The 24,450-nt window shown below is 50.5% G+C and overlaps 2 protein-coding genes across 3 annotated transcripts in view; both read left to right on the top strand.

Moving 5' to 3' along the window:
• LOC127032792 (zinc finger protein 883-like) overlaps nucleotides 1-24,450 on the top strand; it is an 87,770-nt gene that overhangs the window by 33,103 nt on the left and 30,217 nt on the right. The window contains exon 1 of one of the 2 annotated variants that reach the window (XM_050920388.1): nucleotides 9,900-9,917. The exons of the other annotated variant lie outside the window; for it this stretch is intronic. The gene's annotated coding sequence lies outside the window, so the exon portion shown is untranslated. Of the gene's footprint in view, nucleotides 1-9,899; nucleotides 9,918-24,450 lie in introns of those variants that run through there. 2 annotated transcript variants of the gene reach the window in all.
• LOC127032791 (zinc finger protein 883-like) lies at nucleotides 12,058-23,656 on the top strand. The gene is made up of 4 exons (XM_050920384.1): nucleotides 12,058-12,220; nucleotides 16,463-16,591; nucleotides 17,849-17,944; nucleotides 18,807-23,656. The coding sequence occupies exons 2-4, from the start codon at nucleotides 16,504-16,506 to the stop codon at nucleotides 20,711-20,713; spliced, it is 2,091 nt and encodes a 696-aa protein (XP_050776341.1). The 5' UTR covers nucleotides 12,058-12,220; nucleotides 16,463-16,503; the 3' UTR covers nucleotides 20,714-23,656.

The following is a 24,450-nucleotide window of genomic DNA, read 5'->3' as shown; positions in this document are numbered from 1 at the left end:
GTGGGGGGGCATGAGGGGCTCTGCGAGCCACACTTTACCTGTAAAAGAGCCACATGCGGCTCGCGATCCACAGTTTGGCCACCCCTGGTCTAGTGGGTAGGACAGGACACCTGGGCTGAATTCCTGGCTCTTCACTGTTCCCCTCCCACCCTTTGTCTTGTCTAGTTAGATAATAAGGTCTTTGAAACAGGTGCTTTCCTCCAACTATGTACACAACGAGGCCCTGATATCAGTCAGAAATTCTCTTTACTACTGGAGCACGGTCAATAATTACCGTGTCGCACTGTTTGCTCTTTTTGTTTCTGATATTTCTGTTTCCGAAGGGCTTTACTCTGCCTTTGGTCAAACATTATCTTCCTCAGCATGTCAAAGGCTGCTGAAAAGAATCATAAACAATCAAGGTCCCAGAACCGGGGCTGGAACACTGAAGGAAACTAACATCAGAAACAACTCACCCAAAACACTTTGACAAAAAGTTATGGTTGATATGAGTTAACCTCAAAACCCCTCACACCTCACTGTTAAAAACACATATGTTCTATGTGTACAGTGTGGTTCTTTGCAAAAGCTATATGCTGTAGTGGTTCATGTTTAATGTGTTGAAAGATTTCTTTTAAGCGTGCCTTATTTTGCATTTGACTCTGGCTTTAACTTTTAGCCTTATGTGCGTGTGCAGTGCCCAGCAAAAAGGAACTCCTACATTCATTAGGATATTTAGGTATTCCCATAGGACAAACAAGAAGAATTGGTTTTAATTTCCTTCTGCCTTGATCCTTCTGCCTAATTGTTACCAACTCTCACAATATTTAGAGTTTTTTTCCCCCTTAAACCTCAACTTCTGGTTTCACTTCATTTATGTCAGAAGATCAGCTTTTTTATTTTTAAGTAAGATTTTAGTACTCATGGTTACAGAGAAAGCATGAAAACATGAAGCTTAAAAGCCCCCAAACAAGACAAATGGGGGGGGGGGTTAATCTCATAATTTTTAAGGCAATCTCATCATTCATTGGGGCCTAGCTCCTGATTTTTTGAACACCAAAGGCTGGCAATGCTGGTTACACCTGTGCAAAGAAGGTGCAAATTTTAGCCTTTCAGGTTTAATGGTGTTTTATATTCATTTTGCCTAGATGACAGTGACAATGAAAAGCATGTGGCAGGTGAGAAATTGCCCCCCCCCCATGCCTAATAGTGACAGACTCAAGGAGCTCAAGCCATTTAATTTTAAGAGGTGACTTGATCACCATCTATAAGTACCTACATGGAGAGCAAAAATTTGATAATAGGCTCTTCTATCTAGCAGACAAAGGTCTAACAACATCAAGTGCCTGGAAACTGAAGCTAGATACATTCAGACAAGAAATGAGGCACAAGTTTTTAACAGTGAGGATAATTAACCATTAGAACAATGTAATAAGGGTTGTGGTGAATTTTCCAACATGAGCAATTTTTAAATCAAGGCTGAACATTTTTCTAAAAGATCAACTCTAGTTAAAACAGGGATTGATTCGGGGAAGTCCTATGGCTTGCATCACATAGGCAATTTGACTAGGTGAACACAATGGTCCCTTCTGGCTTTGGAATCTATGCATCTAGTCAATCTATTTGGTGTAGCCATGGAAAATTAAACTGGACACCACAAAGAAGCATGTTCAGGCCTGAGTTAGGAAAGAAAGCTTGTAAAAATAGACAGAGAAACTTAATTCCTGCTGAAGTACAAAATTTAACACAGCCTTAGCTATGCATCCCTTACAGGTATTTAGCTGCTAATAATAGGGAGTGTTACCTAGTGCTTACCACAGTGGACTAAAAGCAGCAAAGAATCCTGTGGCACCTTATAGACTAACAGATGTTTTGGAGCATGAGCTTTCGTGGATGAATACCCACTTCCTCAGATGCATGTAGTGGAAATTTCCAGGGGCAGGTATATATATGCAAACAAGAAGCAAGCTAGAGGTAACGAGGTTAGTTCAGTCAGGGAGGATGAGGCCCTGTTCTAGCAGTTGAGGTGTGAAAACCAAGGGAGGAGAAACTGGTTTTGTAGTTGGCAAGCCATTCACAGTCTCTGGCCTTGGCTACACTGGCGCTTTACAGCGCTGCAACTTTCTCGCTCAGGGGTGTGAAAAAAACACACCCCTGAGCGCAGCAAGTTACAGCGCTGTAAAGCGCCAGTGTAAACAGTGCCCCAGCTCTGGGAGCGCGGCTCCCAGCGCTGCAAGGTAATCCCCATGAGGAGGTGGAGTACCTGCAGCGCTGGGAGAGCTCTCTCCCAGTGCTGCCGCTGCGACCACACTCACATGTCTAAGCGCTGCTGCGGGAGCGCTCCCGCGGCAGCGCTTTGGACTTTTGAGTGTAGCTAAGCCCTTTGTTTAATCCTGAGCTGATAGTGTCAAATTTGCAGATGAACTGAAGCTCAGCAGTTTCTCTTTGAAGTCTGGCCCTGAAGTTTTTTTGCTGCAGGATGGCCACCTTAAGATCTGCTATTGTATGGCCAGGGAGGTTGAAGTGTTCTCCTACAGGTTTTTGTATATTGCCATTCCTAATATCTGATTTGTGTCCATTTATCTTTTTCCGTAGAGACTGTCCAGTTTGGCCGACGTACATAGCAGAGGGGCATTGCTGGCATATGATGGCGTATATTACATTGGTGGACGTGCAGGTGACTGAACCGGTGAAGGTGTGGCTGATCTGGTTAGGTCCTGTGATGGTGTCGCTGGTGTAGATGTGTGGGCAGAGTTGGCATCGAGGTTTGTTGCATGGATTGGTTCCTGAGCTGGAGTTACTATGGTGCGGTGTGCAGTTACTGGTGAGAATATGTTTCAGGTTGGCAGGTTGTCTGTGGGCGAGGACTGGCCTGCCACCCAAGGCCTGTGAAAGTGTGGGATCATCGTCCAGGATGGGTTGTAGATCCCTGATGATGCGTTGGAGGAGTTTTAGCTGGGGACTGTATGTGATGGCCAGTGGAGTCCTGTTGGTTTCTTTCTTGGGTTTGTCTTGTAGTAGGAGGCTTCTGGGTACACGTCTGGCTCTGTTGATCTGTTTCTTTATTTCCTCGTGCGGGTATTGTAGTTTTGAGAATGCTTGGTGGAGATTTTGTAGGTATTTCTCACTGAAGGACTGTCTGGATATGTGGACTCTCTACTCGGACCCTATGCCACCAGCACTCCCAGCTATCTCCATGACATCACTGATTTCCTGAGGAAACTACAATGCATTGGTGACCTTCCAGAAAACACCATCCTAGCCACCATGGATGTAGAGGCTCTCTACACAAACATCACACACACAGATGGAATACAAGCTGTCAGGAACAGTATCGCTGATGATGCCACAGCACAACTGGTTGCCAAGCTCTGTGCCTTTATCCTCACACACAACTATTTCAAATTTGATGACAATATATATCTCCAGATCAGTGGCACCGCTATGGGCACCCGCATGGCCCCACAATATGCCAATATTTTTATGGCCGACCTGGAACAACGCTTTCTTAGTTCTCGTCCACTCACGCCCCTTCTCTACCTATGCTACATTGACGACGTCTTCATCATCTGGACCCATGGGAAGGAGACTCTGGAAAAATTCCACCACGATTTCAACAGCTTTCACCCCACCATCAACCTCAGCCTGGACCAATCTACATGGGAGGTCCACTTCCTAGACACCACGGTGCAAATAAGTGATGGTCACATTAACATCACCCTATAGCAAAAACCTACCAACTGCTATGCCTACCTTCATGCCTCCAGCTTCCATCCCGGGCACACCACACGATCCATTGTCTACAGCCAAGCTCTGAGGTACAACCGCATCTGCTCTAACCCCTCAGACAGAGACCAATACCTACAAAATCTCCACCAAGCATTCTCAAAACTACAAAACCCGCACGAGGAAATAAGAAAACAGATCAACAGAGCCAGACATGTACCCAGAAGCCTCCTACTGCAAGACAAACCCAAGAAAGAAACCAACAGGGCTCCACTGGCCATCACATACAGTCCTCAGCTAAAACCCCTCCAACGCATCATCAGGGATCTACAACCCATCCTGGACAATGATCCCACACTTTCACAGGCCTTGGGTGGCAGGCTAGTCCTCGCCCACAGAAGCATACCTGCCAACCTGAAGCATATTCTCACCAGTAACTGCACACCACACCACAGTAATTCTAGCTCAGGAACCAATCCATGCAACAAACCTCGATGCCAACTCTGCCCACATATCTACATCAGCGACACCATCACAGGACCTAACCAGATCAGCCACACCTTCACCGGTTCAGTCACCTGCACGTCCACCAATGTAATATATGCCACCATATGCCAGCAATGCCCCTCTGCTATGTACATCAGCCAAACTGGACAGTCTCTACGGAAAAGGATAAATGGACACAAATCAGATATTAGGAATGGCAATATACAAAAACCTGTAGGAGAACACTTCAACCTCCCTGGCCACACAATAGCAGATCTTAAGGTGGCCATACTGCAGCAAAAAAGCTTCAGGACCAGACTTCAAAGAGAAACTGCTGAGCTTCAGTTCATCTGCAAATTTGACACCATCAGCTCAGGAATAAACAAAGACTGTGAATGGCTTGCCAATTACAAAACCAGTTTCTTCTCTCTTGGTTTTCACACCTCAACTGCTAGAACAGGGCCTTATCCTCCCTGATTGAACTAACCTCGTTATCTCTAGCTTGCTTCTTGCTTGTATATATATACCTGCCCCTGGAAATTTCCACTACATGCATCCGACGAAGTGGGTATTCACCCACGAAAGCTCATGCTCCAAAACGTCTGTTAGTCTATAAGGTGCCATAGGATTCTTTGCTGCTTTTACAGATCCAGACTAATACGGCTACCCCTCTGATACTTGACTGTGGACTAACACACTAAAGACATTGGTTCTATTCCTGGCTCTGACCTGATAAGTGACTTTGAAGCAGTCATATTAGTCCATGCCTCAGTTTTCCTGTCTGTAAACTGCGGTAAATGATCCTTTGTAAAAAACTCCCACTGAAAAGTACTGTTATTATTATTAATCAAGTGATGACATTACAAGCCAAAGCATAACAAGTACCATTGCTCCCTTCCCTCAAAGCTTCTTATTTTCTATTAACTCTCTCTAGTGGAAGATTGCCCTCTTTTAGGATTTTTTCCCCCAGAATGCCTTTTGTGACACTGGCCCTTTAAATTGGGCAAAGACAAACACCTGATGCCCTAAAGTGGTCACTCTGCAACAAGCAGTAGCTCTCTTTCAGCTGATAAGTGTCTGTGATGTTTCCTTGTGCTTGTTCTTGCATCAAGCTATGTGTAATGCTTCTGAAACCTAGATCTCAAGGCGTGTTGTAAAGAGAGATGTATGTAACATTGTTCCCATTTTACAGATGGGTAAGGCTGAGTCACAGTGAGGTGAAGTGACTTGACCAAGTTTGCACAGTGACTCAATGGCTTGAACTCACTCCTTTTGACCCCTCAGTCCAGGACTGGGACTGGGCTGCTTTCCTTCATTTTGTTACTGACTAACAAAAATGTGTTGCAGAACAAGAAAATTGCCCCTTACTGTTTTGCCACCAATTAATTTGCAATGTGACTACTTCTAAACACCTGGGAGTCTAAAGGGCTGAGTTAAGGTCATTTGGGTTCTCTAACGCTGCATTTCCATGCTTAAAGTGATTTGGATTTAACGTAAACTCCTAATTTACTGAATTCATAATGTTTAGCTTGGAGGGATAACTACACTGTAATTTTTTTTATCCTAAATATTGATGTAGCTTCTTGACCGTACCTCCACCTTCACATATTTTTTGTCTGGCAATTACCTTGTCTTTTTAATTATAAAGGTTTTACACCAGCGGCTCTCAACCTTTCCAGACCACTTTACCCCTTCCAGGAGTCTGATTTATCTTGCCTACCCGCAAGTTTTACCTCACTTAAAAAACAACTTGTTTACAAATTCAGGCATAAAAATACAAAAGTGTCTCAGCCACACTACCACTGAAAAATTGCTGACTTTCTCATTTTTACCTTATAATTATAAAATGAATCCATTGGAATATAAATATTGTACTTACATTTCAGTATATAGAGCAGTATAAACAAGTCATTGTCTGTATGAAATTTTAGTTTGTACTGACTTCGCTAGTGTTTTCATGTAGCCTGTTATAAAACTAGACAAATATCTAGATGAGTTGATGTACCCCCTGGAAGATCTCTGTACCCCTGGTTGGAAACCGCTGTCATACACGAACATTAAACAACACGCTCAGAGAACTTCTCCAAACTACACTTTTTTAATTACTAGAAGCTATCAACCTTAATATTTGTATATTATTGTTGTGGTGGGGCCTAGGAGATGCAGTCTCTTCCCCCCAGCCCCTGTGCTAGGGGCTGTACAAACACAGAACAAAAAGGTCATCCCTGCCCCCAAAACAATCTTCCATGACACTCTGGCTGCTTTACCTCACTCTGGAGCAGCGCAAAGCAGCTAGAGCATGCAGGCTAGATTAACTGGGTTAACAGCAGCTCTGTTTCACCAGCATCTCACAAACGCAGCTGGAGTGTACACCTCAATTTCCCCTCTCCCTCTTGGTTGAGTTGATCCGGTGCACTGAGTAACTTTTGAAAAGAAATGTTTAGGGCTCATGGTCACTTTTTGTCATTATTTTTCACAAGTGATTGTGGATCTGACAGCTGCATAAAATCTCCATCAGAGAAAGTTGGGGAGAACTGCCCTCTCTCAGAATGGCTGCCAGGCCCAATTGCTGTCAAGGAGAGCGAAGCCAAGCTGCCCTCAAAGAAGGTAACCGGGGAGTCCCTTCTGCAGCTAGGCTGGTCTCTGATGGAGAACAGTGGAACAGATGCCCTTCTCAAAATGCCCACCTAACTGAGGGCAGTGGCGGACTCAGTCCCATTGAGAACAATAGAAGATGGCAACCATTTTGGAAGAGGGCAGCGGAATTCTCCGAAGATATACGTTGTTCAACCTCTGCTGAAGGAGAAACATGAGGTTATGAAAAATAATGGGGGGGGGGACGAGGAGGATGAACCAATAATCCTAAAAATGTAGCCTATGTATGAGATTTTGCTGAGTTTTAATAATATAGGAAGTTCAAAGAGTCATTCCATGATTGAAATCCTCAGGGACAAAAAATGTTGATGCTGGATTTCTTAAAGTTTCCATTTTAAAATAGATTTTAACTAAGAACAGCCACACTGGGTCAGACCAAAGGTTTAGCTAGCAGACTATCCTGTCTTCCAGCAGTAGCCAAACCTACCACCCAACAGGGGGCTTGAACCTATAACCCTGAAATTGAGAGCTGCATATGTTACTAACTGAGTTAACCAGGCTGGGCCTAAGAGATAAGCTACCCCTAAACTAGTTAACAGATTTACTTGAAAATTCTCAAAAAAATGTATTCTCTGCTCCAAGTCACTGCTATCAATTTTATGGGAGGATCTGTTGCATTTTTCGTTTGTACCAGAGCAAAGGATTCAACCTCTTTAAGCGTAATACATAACTCAGCCTTACCCCTGGAGCTGCACCTGGTGCCTCTGTAATAAAAACCCATACAACTATATGCTGCTCACAAAGAGAGGATTGGACCTCATGTCCCTGCACCTTTCCCCTCCCCACCACTGCTCAGTGACCTGCAAATGGCTTCTGAATTTTTCCCCACGGATTTCCCCCCCCCTTTTTTTGTGCTAAACCCACGTACCCAGTCCCAACAACTGTACTTCATTAATAAGCTCTTTGGATCAGAGACCATCTTTTTGTTCTGTGTTTGTACAGCACCGAGCACAACAGCACAATAGCCCATGACTGCAACTTCTATGTGCTATGGTAATAAAATAAAAAATAGTCACTAGCCTCTGAGAAAGATGGCAATATTGTCCCACTGAAATCTTCCCAGCCTAACCCACCCTATCTTCTGTCACTCTTCTCTTCAAGACCTGCCTTCTGCTAATAACGCTTATCGTCTGTTCTACACACACAGTGTGTGTTTCTCTGTCTCAGTGCTCCTCTTTGTGTCCATGTGTGATACCTGATGCTATGCCCAGAGCAGCTGGGTTATAAACACAGCACCAGTGGGTTACAGACCCTTCTCCAAAATTCCCTCCTTCCTGCCCAGGAGTTTGGATACATTTTCCCAGATTTGGGATACATTTCCCATCCCACTGTCCTGGTTCGCATGTTTGCTGTGACTCAGAAGGAAACTCCAGGGAGCATCTTTCTCATACATACCCTCCCTACCTTCTACTTACATGGATCAGAGCCCTGTGGGTCAATAGTGACTTCATCACCCAAGGGGCAGTTCTGGAACAGGCTCAGCTCTTTGCAGACCATAGATGGAGTCCCTGGCTGACTGTGTCCCAAAGCCATCCCCCACACCTTGTCTGTCTAGGTACTCTGTAGTCTCCAGTGCTTTCCCAAACTACTTCACACAAGCAGTGATAAGAACGGCCATACTGGCTCAGACCAATGGCCCATCTAGCCCAGTATCCTGTCTCCCAACAGTGGCCAATGCCAGGTGCTTCAAAGGGAATGAACAGAACAGGCAATCATCCAGTGATCCAGCCCCTGTTGCCCATTCCCAGCTTCTGGCAAACAGAGGCTAGGGACAGCATCCCTGCCCAGTCTGGCTAATAGCCATTGATGGACCTATCCTCCATGAACTTATCTAGTTCCTTTTTGAACCCTGTTATAGTCTTAGCCTTTACTATATCCTCTGGCAAGGAGTTCCACAGGTTGACTGTGTGTTGTGTAAAGAAATACTTCCTTTTGTTTGTTTTAAACCTGCTGCCTAGTAATTTCATTGAGTGACCCCTAGTTCTTGAGTGATGAGAAGGAATAAATAACACTTCCTTAGTCACTTTCTCCACACCAGTCATGATTTTATAGACCTCTATCATATCCCCCCTTAGTCGTCTCTTCCAAGCTGAATAGTCAGTCTTTTTAATCTCTCCTTCTATGGAAGCGGTTCCATACCCCTAAACATTTTTGTTGTTCTTTTCTGAACCTTTTCCAATTCCAGTGCATCCTTTTTGTTTTGTTGACAGAACAAGGAGTAATGGTCTCAAGTTGCAGTGGGGGAGGTTTAGTTGGATATTAGAAAAAACTTTTTCGTTAGGAGGATGGTGAAGCATTGGAGTGGGTTGCCTAGGGAGGTGGTGGAATCGCCTTTTTTTAAGGTCAGGCTTGACAAAGCCCTGCCTGGGATGATTTTGTTGGGAGTCCAAGTTGGTCCTGCTTTGAGCAGGGAGATGGACTAGATACCTCCTGAGGTCCCTTCCAACCCTAATATTCTATGAATCTATGGAGTGACCACATGCAGTATTTAAGATGTGGGCATATCGTGGATAGAGGCCATATGATATTTTCTTATTATCTGCCCCTTTTGTAATGATTCCCAATATTCTGTAAACTTTGTTGACTGCCACTGCACATGAGAGTCTCTCCCTTCTCCAAAGCAGCACGAGAAATACCCTGGGCTATCTGGGAGTGGAAAACTGGCCTGCACTCCCAGGGGTGGATGGGAAATGTAGTTCTTTTTTCCTTCTTGAGAGCTCTCTCCCCACTTGGAAACTGTAATCCTTCTGCACAGCTGGGGTCATCAGACAGTCAGGCTCAGGCAGTGCAGTGCAGCTCCCCCCAGTTCTGAGCCCAAGCTCAGAGGCCAGCTAGTTTCCTGCAGCATCACCGGGGATGTGACTGTGAGCCTGGAGGAAATGAATAAGCTTTTTTCCCAGGCATGCTGAGCATCCCGCATCTGCCTATTTGGCCCTGCTGTCCTGGGGAGAGACCTTCATTAAAGCCCCCACTGGGCCCAGCTTATGGGGTGGACTTTCTCCAGTGGCTGGAAGCAGCCCTGGGGCAGCCCCAGGTTCTGTCGACACCAGCCCCTGAGCCGGAGCCTGCAGGTTAAGGGGAGAGACCCGGGTAAAGGTCTAGGGCCAGGCAGGAAAGTGACTTCACACCAACAGCCCCTCCTTGCCCCAGCTCTACTCCCTGGAGGGCGGAGGTCTTCGAGTCCCAGAGCTGCTGCCCTCACTGACCCCCGCAGGCTCTGCCCCCCTGAGCGCCTGCAGGAGCCGAACCAGCTCTGGGGAAATTGTATAAACCCTGCACTTGGTCTTTCTCTTGTGTCTATGACCTGTTCCTGCACGCAGTAAATGTGCGTGCAGGATCCTAGGTGGGGGTGGGGATCACCCCAGTGTGATAGAGAGGGGCCACTCTGTGACAGGATTGCTATACCTGTGTAGCGTGCCAGGTGAGGAGCTCATCAAGGCCGTGCAATAATACTACCTCGCTCTCATACAGGAGCGACACCCACTTCCTATCTAGCACTTCTCATCAGTAGATCTCATAGTGCTTTATGAAGGAGGTCAGCTGTCACTGACACCTTTTTACAGATGGAGAAACTGAGGCAAGCTCCAGTCACCCATGTCCCCTCCCACCACCTCCTCTTGACCACCTGTGTATTTTTCTTCTAGTGGCTTCTTTATTTGCCTTCACATCTCCTCCAGTGGTGCTGGAAGGACTGGAAAAGTGTATGGGGGGCGGGAAAGCCGCCAAAAGTCGGGGAGCAGCTTGGGGAGGCCAAGAGGAGCAGAGGAGTGACTCCCAACTAGAGCCCTCCCCCTACCTGTGCCCAGATGCTGCTCCCCATGAGTCCCCCCCTCCCCTTTCTGGCTCTGCTCATAGTAGCTATTCCCCCATGGGCGAGTGTGACTACTGCTTAGAGCAGAACATCTGGCCTGCTGGGGGACTTTAGCCAGGTCATGTCCGCTTTCTGGGCCTCAGTTTCTCCATCTGTAAAACGGGGGTTAATGATAGTGTCCTGGCTCCCTCTGTGCTCACCAGCCACCAAGCTCCTATGCTCTCCACAGTGTGTGTTTGGGTGTGGAATGGACCTTGTCTGTCTCCCCCCCACAAGTCTCTGTCACCTCTGATCTCTGTAGACCAGCTTAAACTCCTGTTGGATCTTTCCCTGTCCTCTCCCCAGCAAACCCTGGAGCTCCAGAGGGGAAAGAGTGTCTGATGTTCCCGCGATGAGCCCTAATCCTGGGCCAGGGTCCCATTGTGCTAGGTGCTGTACGAACAATAACAGGATGTATGATCCCCCCTGGGCTGCAGCTTGCACTCCTAGCTTCCTGCTAGACTGTTATGTGGTGTGGGAACCTGAACAGGTTTTGGGAGGGTCCTTCCTGCACAGGACCCCTGCATTCTGCTCTGGGCTCCGGCACTGACCTGGTGCATGATCCGGAACAAGTCACAGGCCTTCCATGCCTCAGTTTCCCACCCATAAAATACAGGCCAGACAGTGTAATGGGTTAGGGGTTGTTATAAAAGTGGATGGGTAGGGTTCTGTGGCCTGCCTTGTGCAGGGGGGTCAGACTAGGTGATCATATTGGTCCCTTCTGACCTATGAGTCTATGAGTCTATGAGATAATAATGAGATTTGCCTTTCTTTGTGAAGCGCTTTGAAATGCCTGGCTGGAGAGCCCCACGCAAGTGCTGGGGGCCAGAACGCCAGCAGGTGTAAATTAGCATGCCTTTCTGGGGGCCAGTGGGTGTGAATTGGCATAGCTCCAGGGGAATCAGTGGAGTCAGATTCCCAGCTGGTGTAAATTGGCATTGCTTTGTGGGGGCCAGATCCTCAGCAGGTGTAAATTAGCATCACACCCTGGGAGTCAGTGGAGTCAGATCCCCAGGGGTGTAAACAGCCATAGCTTCCAAAAACTCAGCTGATTTATACCCGCCCGGGATCCAGGCCGCGGGGCGGGCACGGGGAGCCCGGCAGCGCTGGAACCGGATTCCCGACACACTCCCCGCAGCGGCTGGGCCGGGGGCAGATACAGGGCGAGGCCGAATCCATCCGGCCACATCCGCCCCCTTGGGCCATGTTCTGCCCCGGCGGGAGGGCAGCGATGCGGATCCAGGAGCTGGTGCCACCAGAGGGCTCTGGTTATTGCGAAGGGACGGGAGGCTGCTGCTGCTGCTCCTTCGCTCAGGATATCAGGGGGCTGAGCTTCCTGGGTCAGGCGCTGAGTGCCAGCAGCTGCGTCCATAGTGACCCAAGAGCCAGGGCTGAGCAGCTGCTGCGCCAGGGAAAGACCTTCAGCGAAGCGCCCTCTGCGCCCAGCCCACAGGGGGACTTTCTCCGGTGCCTGGGACCTGCCCCGGGCTCTGCCCACACCAGCTCCTGAGCCGGAGCCTGCAGGTGATTGAGAGAAAGAGAGCGAGAGAATTCGGTCTTGGCTGTGGCCGGACTGTAAAAATGGCTCCTTCTTACCCTCCCCTGCTCCTGGGGGTCTGCGAGTCCCCGAGCTGCTGCTGTCACTGGCAAGCCCGGGCTCTTTCCTCTTTGCATAAGCGGATCCAGAAGTTCCTATTCTCCTCTGTGCGTGTGTGGGGGATTTAACTTGCTGAAGGCGGCAGGGAGCTGCGGTTGGCTGTGGGTGGGAATGTAAACTGGATGTCAAAAGGCGCCTGTGTGATCAGGCACTGAAAGGTGGGATTTAATTAGCCAGCGCTTGCGAAAGTATCTTTGCTAGAGAAGGAGAAATATGTTGCCAGTAACAAAAGAAAATGCAATCAGACGTGAAAATCAGCTGCTAGAGCACAGGACTGAAGAGTAGAGAATACATTTGTAAAGCGTGCTGGCCCTTGGAATTGCAGGTGAGTGAGCCTGACTTTCAGTAGGTGGAAAATCTCTTTCCAGCAATATCTAAAGAGGGTTATAAACCTCAGCTTCACAGGCTGATAGGTCAGTATTATGTGATTCATAGACTAACCAGCATAGCTTCTGCTAAGCAACATCATGTTGCTAAGATATCAGAGTTCACTAACACAGTGGCTCTCCCCTTTCCAGACTATTGTACCCCTTTCAGGAGTCTGATTTGTCTTGTGTACCCCCAAGTTTCACCTCACTTAAAAACGACTTACTTAAAAAAAATCAGATCTAAAAATACAAAAGGCTCACAGCTGCTGTTACTGAACGATTGCTTCCTTTCTCATTGTTATCATATCACTATAAAACAAATCAATCGGAATATAAATATTGGACTAACATTTCAGTGTGTAGTATATAGAGAAGTATTAGCAAGTCATTGTCTCTAGGAAATTTTAGTTTGTACTGACTTTATTGGTGTTTTTCTGTAGCCTGTTGTAAAACTAGGCAACTATCTAAAGGAGCTGCCGTAACCCCTGGAAGGCTTCTGTGTACCCCAGGTGGAGAACCACTGCAAATAGTGGACAATGGAGAAGCAGTAGACAGATTTAATTTGGACTTTCAAAAACTTTGACAAAGCCCCTCACAAAAAGGTTATGAAGGAAACTAAATGCTGATGGAATGAGAGGTAAAGTTCTGTTCTGGGTTGGAAATTGGCTAAGAGACAGGAAACAGTAAGTATAAATGGCTAGTTAACATAGAGGCAAAAGCTTAATAGCAGGTCCATGCTAGGCGGTTTAATATATTGGTGATTTGGAAATGGGGTGGCCTCCTTTGCAGATAACTAACAGCAAGAGTTTTGAGTCAATGATTAACTCTTAACCATTAACTAACCCAGCTGGGCAAGTCAGTGTCAATGAATGCACAGCAATGCACACAGGAGGGAATGATTTGAACCTGCTGCTGCGTTGTAAATTGGTGGAAGAGGGTGAAAATAAATGGAGGCAGTTTTCAGCGACTCAAGGCATGCGTTGCTGACTCCACAGGATGTGCTGTTGTGGTTGACTAAGAAGATTTGTCAGCTGCCCAAGGAAAAAGGTTTAAAATATAGAAAAACAGTTTAGCTTTGAAACATGGGCTAAAAACCAGAGACAGATGCTCTATTGGTGTAAATTAGCACAGAGATGCTGGACAGGCACTGCCTGGATTTATCCTCTGTAGGTGGGACTGGCACATGGAAATCCCATGGGATACACCATCAACACAGAACCCCTCACAATGCTTGGGACAGATCAGTATTTTAACTCTTCCTTTCTCCTTCCCCTTCCCCCACAGCCTTTTGCCTCTTTTCCCCATCCTGACACCACCCTGCCCCTCTGATATCGTGGAGTGTGATTCTCCGTCTGCCTCGCACTTTGTTACAGTCTGGTCGCATCCGTGCGAAGCAAATGCAAAAGCTCCGACATTCTGATCTGGTTGACTTTTTGCACCCACCCTGCGTAGATGTAAATGATCCACCTCCAGGAGTAATCGTAACACACCTAAAGACCTAGATTATTTGGCCAGAAGGGACCTCTTTGTTCACTAGTCAGATGTCCTCTGCAGGATTTCACCTGGAAATTCATGCAGTGAAGGGGATTTTATTCTTGATCCTTATAAAGTGTGTGTCACAGCAGCCTCTGTCCTCAGAGGCTATTACTGGCACCAGCTGCTGAAGATCCTCCTTTAGCTCAAGAGGCTTAAATATGTGCTTTGGTGCCACAAGGTTCTGTATTCAAATTCTGCTACTGACGTTTCTCTGCATGTGGCTTTTTCACAAGGCTGTGGGAACCCTTGTACCCTTAATTATTGGGCTCAAGGGAGATTATTGTTGTAATTTGATGGCCACGTGGAGCTGAAATTTAGCCAATGGATTAGGGTCATTTCATTGGGGACAGGCAAAACGGAGGCTTGAATGCCATGTGACAGTGAAAGAGGACTGTGTTTTGTATACTGCTTGAAAATCTCACACTGTTTCAGGACTGAAGTTATGTAAAAATTTAAACCAAGCTCTTTTCTCCAGATTTCCTGCACCAAATGCCATGAGATAAAATTGCAAGAATACGAGTTTCCAGCCTCCTAAACTGCAGAGATGCTTGAAAATGTGACCCCCATAGGCTCAAAAAACAGAAAAAAAATTACACCCCCCGTTCCCCCAGTATCTTGTTGGTTTTTTGGTTGGGGCCTGAATGTTTTAGGGTTGGCAATACTGTAGTTACCCTTCCCTTTCTGCTACCCTCCCCCAACACACCTGTATAATCCGTGCGTCTCCCCTCTAGTGACAGAAGCACCTAGAGCTTAGAGCTGGCTCCTGGTGGTGGGGCCAACCACTGGGTCTGTTAGGTCTGGCAATTGCAGCTTGTGCTGTTGGATCTAGAGGTTGCAGGTTTGAGCCCCACCCATGAGTAGATATCTTATCTTTCTGCTTCTAGCCAAGAGAGGGTGAGGGGCCCGATGCCATCAGTAGATGAAAGGGATCTGAGCTCTTTCCCTCCCTCTATTCTTATCCTTGGCTGATTCTGTTCCTGGCTTGGAACACAGCAAAGATGGGACCATGGTGGGGGCTGCCAGGAGAATGCAGCCACCAGATGGAGAAGTTGAAGCTAATTAGCATAGACTTTTCCATATCAGCTGGTCTGTCTTGCATGTGCAGCTGCTTCCCTCTAGCCCCTGTGTCAACTGCACAGAGTAGCCCCTGGGTATGGGGGAAGAAGGGGAGACCCCCCCCAACACATTCTCTTGAGACTCCAGATTCCCCATTGCCCCTGCTCCACGCCTCCTGCTATCAGATCCTGCCCCATTGAAATGATTAGGAATTGGGTCTACTTACAGTTTCTGAAAACTTCACCCCTTAGTTCTAGAGATGGTTGGAGACACCTAGATGGAAACCTTGTCATCGTAATATGCAGTTCTGTCATCAGATTGACTTATTACAGGGGGAAAAAAGGGAACAAAACATTTTGATTGTTATGTTTTGAAATGACTCATTTTGAATTTTTGAAATGTGTATGTGAGAGACGTGCCATTATGTAACACCAAATAATAATGAAACAAGAGTCAAAACAAAACCTTTCAAATGCCCCGAAACAATTTTTTTTCAGGGAATTTTCCTTTGCTGAAAATTTAGAAATTTTCGGTGTTCATGCTGACTCTGAAGGCAGGTCTGTTTAGAAATCACAAAACCCTCCGTGACATGGAACCTCCATACTCTGCACAGCTCTGCTCGGTTACATGTCAATGTCGGGAGCTTACATGGCCTTCGTTAGCGTAGCATTTGAGCACTTTGCAATCACGATTTTTAACATATATATTCATGCCCCTCCTCCAGTGCTATATGTTTGTCAGAGAAGCCAGGTCCAAGAACTGGGCTTTGCACTGGCAGCGGAAGGTGGGGAGGTTTGTGAGGGTCATTACTTCCTGAGAGAGTTTATTCCGCTGCCTTAGGCCAACCTCCAAGAAAGTTCTGATTCATGCAGGGCCACCAGCTGCTGTAATCAGGGTAACGCCAACAGAGTCCACTTAGTAACCAGGCATCTGATGCTGCAGCCTGGAGTGCTCCCAGGAATAAGAGGTAGGGGTGTAGAAGCACAGCAGGTCTGCATAGGGGAGGGAACAAGGGGGTTCTAAAAAGCAGGGATATGGGAATGACAGTCACCCCGGGAAGCAGAGGGCAGCCTGGCCCTGCAGTGCCTGTGCCGGTGGGCTTATGGCTGGGGCGGCAGGTGCTGAGTGGAGGAGGTTTTGTTGTTGCAGAGGCCAGCGGCCAGTGGAGGAGGCAGGAGCCGCGTCTCACCATGGAGCAGTATGTGCTGCTGGACCCCCGGCAGAGGGCCCTGTACAGGGATGTCATGCAGGAGAGCTACGAAACCCTGATGGCCCTCGGTAAGTAATCGCTTCCTCTTCTCCATAAGGAGCCACGAGTGGCCCCATTCAGGCGTCTTCCTTGCTGAGGAGTTGCTTCCTGCTTCCCTCTATGCCCCAGAACTCAGGGATGCAGTGGAGAAGGGAGTGAATGAAGCCATGGGAATGGGACCCAAGGGATGGTGGTAGCTAGGATGCTACCAATTTCAGGCTGTGAAAAACATGTCACGCACTGTGAAATAAGCCCTTCCCCATGAAATCTGATCTCCCTCTGCTGCTAGGAGTGCCCCAGCCAGGGGGCCCCTAGTTCCGGCTGCCCTGGGGAGGGACAGGACTTGTCCAACCCCCGCACAGCTGCTTGGGAGGGGAGGGAGAGCTCAGACCCACTTTCAGGAAGCTCCCTGGTTGCTGTCTTCAGAGTCCAGCTCTGAAGGCAGCACTGAAGTGAGGTGGCAATCCTGTGGAATGAACGAACGAACACACACACACACACCCACCCCCTTTTGGATCAGGACTCTCATGGTTACAACAGCGTGAAATTTCAGATGTAAACATCTGCAAATGTGAAATTTACCAGTTTTCAAATCCTATGGCTGTGAAATTGACCAGAATGGACCTGAATTTGGTAGGGCCCTAGTGATAGCCAAGGGAGACAAAGGCAGAGGAAAAGGATCTCCCAAGGGCAAGGCTGCAGAAGCCAGCAAAACAGGACAAGACACGTGCCAGAAGGGTCTGGGAGAGGAGGAGGTGGGTCCCTGCACAGGAGGCAGCAGAGGGAGTGAAGAGGACTTGGCCAGGAGTGGGAGGAACAGGCCCCTCATAGTTACTAGGAAAGGCAGTTCAGGGAGGCTGAATCTGGGTGGGAGGGTGAGCATGTGGGGGCTGGACACAGAGATCTCCCTTGAGGAGCTTTGGGGTGAGAATTGATGGATGCGATAGCAGGCTGAGTGAGAGGGGTGGGGAAAGGGAAAAGCAGCCTGTTTAACAGGGGCAGGAGTAACAGGGTGGGGAAGAAGCTTGTATAAACGTGACTCCTCTCTGATGGGCTGTAATGTCGTTGGGTGTCTTGAGCAGTGAGGAGAGAGGTTGAAGGTGGATAGGAGCCGAGGCCCCTCACAGAGGGGAGAAGGACTAAGGACCTGGTCATGGCTGAGAGCATGAGCCCCACGGGCTTCTGGGAAGGGGCTACTGAGGCCGAGGGAGGCGCGGGGGGGGGGGGGGCAGTGCCCAACCCGCTCTGATCTTGCTCATTTTGTCGCCTGCCCTGTCCCCAAGCAGAATTTCCAATTTCCAAGCCTGACCTGCTCTCCCGGCTGGACCGAGGGGATGAGCCAACAGCCCTGGATCTCCACATGCCCAGAGGTGGCCGGGCAGGTGAGTCCCTCTCCAGGAAGGAGCGGATCCCTGCAATGTCACGCATGGCTTCCCACCAACCCTGACTGAGCCCCGGGAGTGTCCAGATGGGCTGCAGAGGCAGAATTGGTCCCCTCCTTTTGAGGTAGGGTTTTAGGGGGAGATGTGGCTGCTGGCCGTTCGATCTCCCTGCTAAGGGCAGACAGAAAGCAGAAGACCAGAAGTCTGAAGTGTAGGCAACGCGATGTTTATTGGCGTTAATCAGGCAAGCATATCCATAGCTCTGCATGCTGGCAGAGCCCTTTTTTTTTCCAGTGTCCCCATTCCCCATCCATAGCACACGTAATTATACCTGTAGGGCACACCCTTGGTCCCACCCCTTACAATTTATGGTCATGTGCCATTTTGGAGGGTCTTGGGGCTTCAGTACCACTTCTTTTGAGTGAGGTTATGCTTTGGTCAGGGACAGGCATGTCTTTGGCTTGTTAGTGTTTCTTATACCCCCCCCCTCCCACACGCACAATCCCTTCACCCCTCCTGACTGGTTGCCTGACCTTGCCTTGAGATAGGATTTGAGGCAGTTTTCAAGTATACGCTTGTATATTACACTCCCACTCTACCCAGCAACACTTCAGTGCATTTATCATCCCCACCCGCATCTGCTTTTGGGCAGATGTAACACACAGTGTTCTGTGTTCTTCATCCATATTAGTAAGAATATAAAACAATCAAAAGCCAAATAGGCCAACAAGACCCAAAATTGTATCTCAGGCAAAGATAGAGGCCTGAACGCTGCATTATCATCACTAACATTCCTCAGCAGTTGTGGTTTGTTCCCCTCGCCGGGCAGGGAATGACTCGTGTCTGGGTGTCTCTCCCCTAGTAGCAGATGGCACCGCCAGTGGGAAAGAAGAGGAGAAACCCCAGCAAGCGAGCCCGGAGGAGCCGGCCTCGGAAAAAGCCAACGGCGCTGGGAAGGCTCCCCAAAGCCCTGAGGCGGGGGACAAGCCGCCGGCTAACAGCGGGGAGAGCCCCAACACCTGCGCCGAGTGCGGCAAGACCTTCAGTCACAAGTCGGCGCTGGCCAAGCACCAGAAGATCCACACGGGTGAGCGGCCCCACGAATGCCCCGACTGCGGCAAGACCTTCATCCAGCGTTCGGACCTGACCATCCACCGGCGGGTGCACACTGGGGAGCGCCCCTATGCTTGCCCCGACTGCGGGCGCCGCTTCAGCGTCAGCTCATCCCTGCTGACCCACCAGCGCACCCACGCGCCGGGCGGCGAGAAGCCCAACCGCTGCCCACAGTGCGGCAAGAGCTTTGCTGACCCCAACGCCCTGACCCGGCACCAGAAGAGCCACCTGGGTGGCAAGCCATACGAGTGCGGCGTCTGTGGCAAGGCCTTCGCCTGGAGCTCCCACCTGGAGCGGCACCAGCGCATCCACACGGGAGAGAAGCCCTTTCAGTGCGGGGAGTGTGGCCGGGCCTTTGCCTGGAGCTCCCACCTGGACCGCCACATGCGCACCCACGCAGCAGCCGTGGAGGAGGAGGAGGCCGAGGAGGAAGCCCCGCCCCCGCCTCAGAGATGTGCCGACTGCGGTAAGCGCCTCAACCACCAGACGGACCCGCAGCGCTTCAAGCACAAGGGGACGCAGACCCAGGATGGCGGTGGGGTGGGAGAGGGGCCCGACCAGGTCGAGGAGAGTGGCCCCGAGCGGCCCCACCGCTGCGAACAGTGCGGCAAATGCTTTAGCCAGAGCTCGAACCTGCTCAAACATCAGCGCGTGCACACGGGCGAGCGCCCCTACGCCTGCCCGGACTGCGGGCGCCGCTTCCGCTGGGGATCGGCCCTGGCCAAACACCAGCGCACCCATGCCCGGGAAAGGCCTGCTGAGGACCCAGAGCCGGCCCGTGAGACTGGAGCTGCCGGCAAGCCATACCCGTGTGGGGCCTGCGGGAAGAGTTTTGGCTGGATCTCGCACCTGGAGCGTCACCGGCGCATCCACACGGGAGAGAAGCCCTACCGGTGCGGGGAGTGTGGGCGGGCCTTCGCCGTCAGCTCCCACCTGGAGCGGCACCGGCGCATCCACACCGGCGAGCGGCCCTACCGCTGCGGCGACTGCGGCAAAAGCTTTGCCGTCAGCTCCACCCTGCTGGCTCACCGGCGCACTCACGCCGCCCGGGAAGGGAGGCCTCACCAGTGCCCTGACTGTGGCAAAGGTTTCACCGCTGCCGCTGCCCTGGAGCGGCACCGCCGGTTGCACCGGGGTGAGAAGCCTTACCAGTGCGGTGTCTGCGGCAAAGGCTTTGCCTGGAGCTCACACTACGACCGGCACCGGCTCACTCACACTGGAGAAAAGCCCTTCCCCTGCGCCCACTGTGGCAAGCGCTTCGGCCGCAGCTCCCACCGCAACCGGCACCAGCGGGCCCACGCCCAGGCCGGCGCGGAGAAACGGCATGTCTGTCCCGACTGCGGCAAAGCCTTCAGCCTCAGCGCGGCCCTGGCGGCCCACCAGAGACTCCATGCCGTCGGCACCAACAGCCCACTCTCCCTGCTGCCGCCCGCCTGGTGGGAGGCCGAGAGGAGGACCGGGACAACCACATCACCACCCGAGGCCTGGGCTCAGGATCCTGCCACCCACTTCCAATGCCCTGTCCCTTCGTCGTCTCCCCGGTCCTGGGCGACCAAGTCTCTCTCAGCTCCCGGCGCATGGAGACCAGGGGAAGGGGAGGCCAGTGCTGCTGCCCCTCCAGAGAGCTGGGCCCAGCAACCTCCTCCCAGCAACTAACATGGCTAAGCAGAGTGTATGTAGGGGAGGGGGAACCCCTGTCTTTGGAGAGAGCCAGAAACACCCCATGCCCTGGAGGTGGCTGGGTGGGGACTGGCATGTTCTGCCCCCAGCCAGGGGATTCTTTGTGGGTGGGGTGTGTGTGTGTGGCAATTTTCCCCCTCACACTAGCAGCATTATTCACTGCTGATGTAGGAAAATGGGCCTTTAGCCGCCTGGTAGCTGAGACCCCTTTCTTCCCCTCCCCCCCGCCCTGAATGGCATAGGGCCAGGGGATTCCCCCCACCCACCCCATACCCAGGTGGAAATGAGAGCTAGAAGGGAAGGGGGTGGAGGGCTGGGTCTGGAATAGGAACTAGACAGGGGGGAGGATGGGGGATGAGATTAGGGGACTGGGGGTGTAGGAACCAGAGGGGGCAGTGGGTGGCTGGTGGGAATCAGAGTGAGAGGGGGCTGAGTGTTTAGTGTTCAGGGGGTTGGATGGGAAGCAGATGGAGCTTGCAGTGTATGGGTGTGCCGGGGGCAGGGGGGTATCTAACATCACGGGCTGTGGGATAGAAATGGGATTACGGAGCTGCTGCTCCCCATGCAACTTTTTCCACCTGCTCCGCTCTGTTTGCCTCTGTGCTGTCACCAGCTTGGAAGGAAATGGAGGAGACCTCAGAGCAGACAGATATGGGAGATGTGGGGCAGAGGTTGGGGGAGAGACAACCAGACAGAGAGTTGGGGGGGGGAGGGGGATCTGTCTCTGGAGCAGAGGAATGACTTTGGAACAGGGGCATGGTTCACCAGTGGGACTCCCTGCTGCTGGAGACACCTGGAGAAATAAGCACAGCGAAGGGCCTCTGTGGCTGGGAATCTGCCTTGTTATAGCCATTTAAAGGGGGGGCCAGTGACCCAGTGCCCGGCAAAGGTATGAAATTTGGCCTGAGAGCCACAGATGCACAAGCCCCGCTCCATGGGACCTGACCCTCTTTCAAGATGCGAAAGGCAAGGCTCAGGACTCTGCCTTGCTCTCTGCTCCAGGGGGATGAATTCACCCTCACCATGCAGAGCAGCAACTGGTTTCCACGGGCCCTCCCCTTCATGGGGAGCCTAGAACAACCTTTGTGGGCCCAGGGAATCCAGTGTCAATAGCATTAGCTTTAGGGTGTCACATTTATATGGTCCCCTCGGCTTTGTGTTAGCCTAGGAGGGGTCACATTTATACAGTTCCCCCTCCATTCCATTAGCTTTAGGGTGTCATGTCTATACTGTCCTTCCTTTCTGGAGCCTCCAAGCAGCTCATTCTAACTGCTCCCCGTAGATTCTGCGTGACGCATCCCGTGCTAGACAAAGGATGGTTAGGAAGGCTGAGCTAGTACATTTTCTACGTTTATCTTTGGTTGCACTAATGCTGGGTCTGACACTGCCCCTGGATGGGTGTCAATGGAAAAATCCCCTCTGGCCTCTTGGGGCCAGTTGGTTAAGTAGCGATGCTCACAGCTAGAGACGGAGACAGACCGAACTGGGGAAGGAAGTTACTGCCTGAGCTCTGCAGTGATGTCAGACAGTCAGGGAGTGGAGGTCAAAGATAACAGTGCTGGGAAATGGCAGCGTTCGCTCTTCAGAGCCAGCCAGCTGAGAACTGTGAACACGCTGCACTGGGACAGACAGGAAATGTCCTGTGAGTATCAAGGGAAGCGGCTCTGAATCCTAAAGGGCTACGAATGACATCCCAGGAGGAGGGAACAGCGTGGGAGAGGGGGCGTCTGCCGGTTCCTGAGGAAGAGGCTGGGCAGAGAAGGAAGCTGGGGAAGTCAGCAGGCCAGGCGAGTCCATCAGTGAGGAGGCCACAGGGAGTCAGGAACTCTGACAGCTCAGCTGCTGGAATCCGCCTCCTGCCTGGGAGTGCGGCTGCTGGCAGGTAAGGGGCTAGCGCTACATCTCCTAGTTACCACAGCAGGTGACTCCTTGGACCTGGGTTCTCCCGGCCAGATCATTGGCTTTTGTCACTGGCTCGAGTTGTTTGTCTCAGGGAAGGGCCTGAAAAGTTGGTTTATTGTTGGGGGAGGTGTGTCCTGGGACAGAGATGGGTTGGGAATGGCACAGGGGTGGAGTTGGCCACGGGCACAGAGGTGGGACGAGGGTTTAACTTTTGACTTCCTTGCTTCAGATTAGAGGGTAATAAAGTAGAATGTAGTTTAGCAAAACTCAATGTGTCTGGAGTCGTTCATCTTAAAGAACAGGAGGGAGGAGGGTGGAGGAGGGGTGTTGAGTGACGGAAGGAAGTGTATTTGTCTTTGCTGCATCCATCTGTGGTGAGAGCCCAAACAATAATATCCAGCTCGTACTTAGCGCTTCTCAGCTGCAGATCTCAAAGCATTATACAAAGGCAGTCATCTGTGGGAATTTCCCTCGGTACGCTGCATTGCTACCCCATGAGTGCAAAAGGGTTAACGCTGCTCCTGGAACAGGGCAGGAGATGGGTGTGTGGCAGCTCGCTGTCTAGAGGGAATGACTAGGTCATTGAGGAACTAATTGAAACTAATCCAGATCAACAGAGGATCCAGCAAGACAAACAATCAGTGCCTAACAGGAAATCCCAGCAGGCAGGACATGTGCACTGGACTAAGAGCTGCCCTTTTGGAGGGACACAGAAACTGAGGTGGTCAGACAAAGAGGAGGGGGAGACAGGGCGGGAGTCCATCGAAGCTTGGCTCATGGCATTTGCTTGGCCAGGATGGACTGGCATAATTTCTGCCAGGGCCGGCTTTAGGCCTATTCCACCAATTCCCCCGAATCAGGCCCCGCGCCCAGTGAGAATCCCTTCCCTGGCTAGAGGCGCCTTTTTTAATTTTTACTCACCTGGCAGCGCTCCGGGTCTCCAGCGGCACTTCGGCGGCAGGTCCTTCGCTTGCTCTGGGTCTTCGGTGGCACTTCGGTGCCGGGTCCTTCAGTGCCGCCGAAGACCTGGAGCGAGTAAAGGACCTGCCGCTGAAGACTCAGAGCACCGCCTGGTGAGTACAAGCCCCACGTGGTTTTATTTACATTTTTTTTTTTAAAGTCATCCCTGCCGGGGCCCCGCTGAAACTCTTCGAATTGGGCCCCGCGCTTCCTAAAGCTGGCCCTGATTTCTGCCTCTCTCTGCTGCCCCATGGCCTTTCAGATCTGGTGTGTCAGGTGACTAATAAATGGCTCCCTTGTTTAGAAAAGGCTGCTTGTGTCTCTGCAGGACTCTGAGATCCTGGTGCCCTGAAGGGCTGCCATACAAGCTTCCTGCAGGAATCTGGCTCAGCTGGATTTGCTGAGTAGAGAGACAGGAATGACTACTGCCAAAGACTCCGTCTCAGAGGCCGAGGGCCTGCCCCGTGGAACTATGTGGGTCCTGCACACTGAAAGGGGTCATTCCCCAGAGCCTGATGACAGTTGGGGGGGGGAATGTAGACCAAGTCTTGTGACTCCATGACAGTATCATTATTCCTCTTGTACCCATGGGGAAACCAAGGCATGGCAGTGCCTGAGGTCACCAAGTAGGCCCAGGGAAAAGCCAAGAATAGATGCCAGCTCTCCAGAGTCACCAGTAGTGGATTAGCCATGCCACCACCTGGAAGCATTCAAAACAAGCAGGAGAGATGCCTCAAAAAATCAGGAGATTGTCTTAGAAACCCTGGCGTTTTTAAAAATGGCATTTTTCTTGCCCTTCTGGTCTCTGAGCCCTTGGGTTATACACTTGGGTCATGTTCTCAAGCTTTTTT

This window comes from Gopherus flavomarginatus, chromosome 12 (assembly GCF_025201925.1).
Source record: "Gopherus flavomarginatus isolate rGopFla2 chromosome 12, rGopFla2.mat.asm, whole genome shotgun sequence".
In the NCBI taxonomy this organism is placed as follows: Eukaryota; Metazoa; Chordata; order Testudines; family Testudinidae; genus Gopherus; species Gopherus flavomarginatus.
The sequence above is the reverse complement of the archived record's forward strand: the minus strand, read 5'-3'. Positions and strand labels throughout refer to the sequence as shown.

Bases quoted from the DNA above. Each gene is read 5' to 3' on its own strand.
- LOC127032791 (XM_050920384.1), top strand. From the start codon at position 16,504: ATGGAGCAGTATGTGCTGCTGGACCCCCGGCAGAGGGCCCTGTACAGG. The intron at 16,592-17,848 runs GTAAGTAATCGC...GTCCCCAAGCAG, and splicing joins CGAAACCCTGATGGCCCTCG to AATTTCCAATTTCCAAGCCT. The intron at 17,945-18,806 runs GTGAGTCCCTCT...TCTCTCCCCTAG, and splicing joins GCCCAGAGGTGGCCGGGCAG to TAGCAGATGGCACCGCCAGT.